This window comes from Geospiza fortis, unplaced genomic scaffold (genome assembly GCF_000277835.1).
Source record: "Geospiza fortis unplaced genomic scaffold, GeoFor_1.0 scaffold603, whole genome shotgun sequence".
Taxonomy (NCBI): Eukaryota; Metazoa; Chordata; class Aves; order Passeriformes; family Thraupidae; genus Geospiza; species Geospiza fortis.
Window position 1 is genome coordinate 278556 of NW_005054460.1, and position 5690 is coordinate 284245.

The 5690-nt window shown below is 38.1% G+C and overlaps 1 protein-coding gene across 1 annotated transcript in view; it reads left to right on the top strand.

The window, feature by feature from the left end:
- The first annotated feature begins 1267 nt into the window (after window positions 1-1267).
- LOC102037678 (elongin-A-like) overlaps window positions 1268-5690 on the top strand; it is a 12703-nt gene continuing 8280 nt past the window's right edge. The window contains exon 1 of the mRNA XM_031062757.1: window positions 1268-1333. Within this exon, the coding sequence (XP_030918617.1) occupies window positions 1268-1333 (66 nt within the window). The remainder of the gene's footprint in view (window positions 1334-5690) is intronic.

Below are 5690 nucleotides of genomic sequence, written 5' to 3' on the forward strand. Positions count from 1 at the left end.
GGCCCGCGGAGGTATTCGGCCTGGAAAGCCCGCGCAGGAGCTGCTGGGCTGGTGTTTCTGTGTTCATAAGTGCTTTTCTGTGCGAAATAGGTGCTTCTGCTTGGTTTTAGCGGCACACATCAAAGAGGAGCGGGGCCTGTCACGCCCTGCCTTGTTGTTCTTCCTGGTCCAAGAAGGACTAAGGTGTTCGTCGGAAACAACCCCTGTAGGGTGCCCGGGCTGCTCAGTAGCTGTGAGGAGTAGATGAGGGACCCCTGAGGCAGCCGGAGATGAGTGGGGAGTGCGATCAGGGCAGGTGCTGAGGCTGCACCGCGCTTTGGACGGGCAGAGGGGACACCAAGGCACGCCCCGCTCTCTGAGCAGCAGCCGGCACTCCCAAGGAAATGGAAGCAAAGTAGCGTGTGGCAAATTGGCCTCAACGTTTTATGAAATAATAAATTATATTTGACTGAAGACGGTGTATTCGAAACAGTGATGTGGTTTCTGCTTGGTTTTTTTTGTTTGTTTTTTTTTTGTTTTTTTTTGTTTTTTAATTAAGTTTTGGAGGGTCACATTCGCTTTGAAAATACAGGATGCTTTTATCTTTATGGGCTTCAAAGAAATTAAAACTTTATAGAAGTTTGTAGTTGGAGGCAGAGGGCAGCAGTAAAAATGGCATTGTATTTGGTAGTTGATGAGAATCTTAGCTATTAATCATGTTTCCAGTGTGTTTTCAAAGTGTGTGTGTATACATATAGAAGAAATACCTGTTTTCATAGCCAATAATGGCATATCTTCTTGAATTGTGATGTAGACAATATCTGTCTAAAATGCAAATATCCATGTAGGTGCTTCTTCAGAAGTTTTAATTCGCAGTTCAATTAGCCTAAAATCTCTTCATATGCTACAGGAGCAATCAGCTATTACAGTGTCTGAATTTGTACTTGGGATTAGTTTTGGTACACTATTTGAACAAGAAGTAGCAAAGGAAAAGAAAATAATTCTAGAAGTAGTAAGTTTTTAAGTAATCCCAAACCAGTAACTTTCAAAGCATTCTACTAATGTGAAAAATGAAAACAACTCTGGCTAATTTGGATTCATTAAGGGAGGAGATACAATGTTTTTATGTGGCATAACTGCATAGGTGCTGCATAAAATGGAGCTAATGGTGGTGCTGCAGGACTTCTGTCCCTGGTAAAACTGTCTAGTGAAATAGAAATATTTATGGGTAACACAGCCTGAGGAGTGGCAGGGAAAGCAAGAAACTGATAGCTGTAAATTGGCAGCCATGAAAGGTGCAGAAGTTGAATCTAATAAGAGAAATTATGTGGTTAGTATCTTTAAAGGCAAAAAGGTGAGTTCTAGAAATTGGTGAAAAGAATTGCAAATCAATATCACAGATGTGTATGTAGGCAAGTGTTGTTTTTGTCAAATACTTTTGTTCCATACTGAGAATATTCATCTTTTGACTTTTTAATATTGCTAAAATGTTTTTGATAACCACAAAGAACATCAGTTGTCCATTTCAAAAGCTTCTTGATGTGTGAGTTTTGATAGGTAGCCACTGAGTTTTCAGAGAATTGACAAAGGAAAGAACAGTTATTGAATGATGTTTATGGTTCTAGGGAAAGTATGAGGAAAAAAGTACTGTGCTAGAATTAAAGGTCAGTGAGATGGTCTTCATTGGCATTGATCATACAGGAATGATGCATGATGTTAAGATTGTACCTGATGTAGAATTGAAGGGTGGTGCCATGATCCATATCACTCCATGAGATGTTACGTAGATACATTCTGCCAAATCTATCTCAAATTGTATTTGGCTGACACTAATTATGAATCAGTGTAGGCAAACTTCAAGGCATTTGACTTGCTTCTGTATGATGCTGATTAGAGCAGCAGTGGCACGGGCCTCATATAATACATGAAACTGATTTCAGCTGAACTCGCCAAAAATAAGTGCCAGACCTCATAAGGAAACAATGCTGGGTTGTGGGTTTGTGGTGGTTTTTGGGGGGGTAGGAGAGTGATTATGCATCTCTTTGTGACATGATGCTGCTGAAATTTCCTTAATTTAGAAGACAACAAATTTTTTTAAATGCTAAACATACTGAAGTCATTTGTATTATTTGAAGTGAGTCCCTTCTAGAAACCAAATTTGATCATGTGGTAGGCTACGTTCATTTGAGCAACACATGTTTTACCATGGCTCAGTGGAAAGTCACAGCTAGGAGCTGTGAATATAGGTCATTCAGCATAGGAGACTGTACTTTGGAAAGCATTGGCTCAGAAAATGATTTGGAGCTCTGATGTATTACCAGTTGAGCATGAAATTGCAGTAGGGTGCAGTGGCTTATGGGGTAAATGCTATCTTTGGGTAGCTTAGCAGGGTTATGTTACTATTGCTATATAGCATTAGAAGGACAATCACAGCAATATTGTGTCCTGTTCTGAGGACTGTTTTTGAAAACAACACTGGCCTAGCTGGAAAGATTATAAGATAGCCAGAGAATTGCTGTAGCTCTGGCTAGCATAACTTAATGAAACTAAAGAGCCCAGGTAAAGTGTATGATTAGTATTTACATTTATTGCTGTATTGTGTAAGATGATTGGAAGAAAGCTCCTTTAGTTAATTAACAGATCATTAGATTTAGTAGCTGAACACAAAACTAAGCAATTGTTTTAGGTGAACAGCTGTGCTTTTTTTTTTTTTTTTTTTTTTTTTTTTTTTTTTTTTTTTTTTTTCTATGGAGAGGGTATTTGTTCAGGGATTTTTTTTGTTAGCTGAGGGCATAGGGATTATCTGCTTGGGACAGAGTTGGGTTTTTCTAAGGTGTTTTCCTCAAAGTCCTGGTACTCTTTCAAATGAGTTGTCTAGCTCAGCCAGAAGTTATTGACCTGATGGAATTTCACAGGCTTTGTTATAGAAGAGAATAAGCTAAAGGATCATAGGGATCTCTTTGAAAGGGAAATGCAACTATTGAGTGAAGAAAGAGAGAAAACAGGAATTAATATAGAGAAGTGTTGTCCCCTGAGGACAGATGGTCTGGGAACCTGTTAGTGGGTCACATCCTTCCTGAGGTTCCAGGCTCAGAGAGGAAAATAAGAGGAGACTGTACAGCACTTGGATGAAGGATGGTGGAGCAACACTGGTGTAGTGGAATTTGACCAAACCCAGTGCACCTGGCAGCTGTTGTTACCACTCTGCTTTCAGTTCTAGCTCTGGAAAATTTTGTTTGCTTACATGCTTCTTTCCCATTGCTTATTACCATTGATCTCTGCTTTCCAAATTCCAGCCTGCTTTCTCTTCCTCCCTGATTCTTTACTTGCTTTTGTTCCTACTGTCATCTTTGCTTTTGTCTCACACTACTATGTAGGTGCCAGCTCTCAGTTTGTCCATAAGACTTTGCCTGTTTATATTGCGTGAAGACCTAGGTCTTGTTTTTTCTTGGAATGTATTTTATGGGGAAAAAACCCCTGTCCTATAGGGTTTTGATTGTTCTTTATAAATTAGAATTTAGGAATTATGTAGACTAGTTTAGGGATTGTATATGAAGATAAATTTTCTTCAAAATTTTCCTATGAAGTTTACAGTCTCTTTTGAAGTAGATAGAGTTTTTCCACAAGGATATAGCTGATAGTGATATGTGAGGTAAAATAGTCTGAAAACCAGTGGAGGGTTGCATATGTATTGTGTGTATATGGAAGGTCTTCCCTGAAGAAATTGCTAGATCCAGTCCAGTGAGGTAAGAGCCAGATAGGCCACAAATGCTGTGGTGAAAGAAATGGTTAGAGAAAGATCCCTTGATAGTCAGTCTTTATTTTGTTTTTGAAAGCCTGCTCAGAACAGACTTAATCATTTTGCCTTATTTTATGCAATAATTATAATGGTATACTATATATAGGTATCAGGACAACAAAGTTGGTGTTTCTAGCAAGCTCTGGTATTGGTGACAGACTTCGCTATATCTTGTGGATCACAGTATACCTTTCTCCAAAGCCCAATAGATAATACTGGAGCTTGGTATTTGTGCTTTGTCTTTGGTAGAGAAATCAGAGGTCTCTAGCAAATAGGATAAACACAAAGTTTCTCTGCTGCTACAGATGCTTGCCACAAATTTTATTTGCTTATTTTCTGATTGTTTCTGTAAGTAAGTTTGGTTCTACATCCCAAGAACTTGGAGATGTGATTCCTACTGGCAGGCTGGATGCAGCCATTTACTTTGTCCAGATACAGAACAGTCTTGTAGTAGTCCTGTACAGGCAGAGCTGCTGATTGCCCTGCAGCCTGAGCTGTTCCCTGCTTCTAAGTGATTGGTATCACTTCTAAAAACCTTATCAGTGTGTCTGATCCATTTTTTTCTATTTTTTAAAATGAAACAGTGTTTTTGTCTTAGGTTTGCAAATGTGATACACATTTCAAGTAACCAAAATGAGCAATGTGGTCTGTACTTTAGAAGACTTTGCAAGTTTTGTTTTTCATTAAAATGTGTTGACTGCTTTTGAACATGCTTGTCATCTAGGTACTTTTGTAATTTAGCCTGTTGGTTTGAAGTTGTATGAATAGTAATTGCCTGCTTCCTGAATTTTTTTCTTCTGAAATAAACTTGGCTTTATGAGTTAACCTAGTCCAAAATCCATCAAGAGAAACTATTCAAAACCCCTATTCTCTGTATCTTGATGAAAACATCCCTTAGTATTCTTCCACAAATAGGTTTGTCTCTGGCAAAATAAATGGGATTTACTCCCAGTGGTTTGCATTGCTTGATTATCTAGACATGTTAAATATCACAATATAACATGTCAGCAGTGGGTTACTTAGTTTTTCATTGCAAAATAAATTTAATCAATGAGGATATTAATTCTTTTAATTAAATAAAAGTGAACTAACTTGACACTGATCATCTCAAGCATTAAAAACTACGTCAACATTGTGAGCAATTACGATTTTTCTTAGGGACTGCCTTATTTTAAGATAAGCAGAATTTCATATGGCTTTTGTGCTGGTTCTGAAATCTTGGTAAGGAAGCTTTTTTAAAAAAAATAATTATTTTATTTAATTTTTTTTTAGGTCTCCTGCCATTTTGTAGCTAGCTGAACTTTTTGGGAGAGGTTTGATTTGTTACCTCTGGTCCTGGCTGTATGTTTTACCTTGTCTCACATTTTCCCAGGCTGTGAAGCATTTCTGCTGTGCTTGTTTAGACTCAGAAGCACTGTTTCAGGGTGGATGATTTACAGAAGAGCTGCTGCCAGCATGTAGATAGAGCCCACTGAACACAATGAAGATCAGTGTCAAGTGTGGGATTCCGCTACTCAAATGTATTGTAGGAGCAATGAGACTTAGAGCAACAGTAGAGCAATATATCTCTGGAGTGAAGCTTGTAAATTGTTTCTTTGAGCTTGCTATTCATTTTTAGTACCTCTTCCACCTCCTGCAATGCCATTTCAGAAACAGTATCTAATATAATAAATGACAATTCATCAGTTATTTAAATTATTGTAGCTGCTTTTGTTGTCAGAAGATTTCTGAGTAGTGTGTTTTGTGTTCCTGCTGTTATACTGAGAAGTGTCAATGATCTGAAACACTTGACTAGTATTTCAGGCTTTGTGAAAGCCCTCTGAAATGCTGGTATTTCAGTTGTACATTAATTCTGTCACCTCTGTAGCATAGTTTCATGTCTGTGGTTGGCAGTGTTTTAGTGGCAGCACTA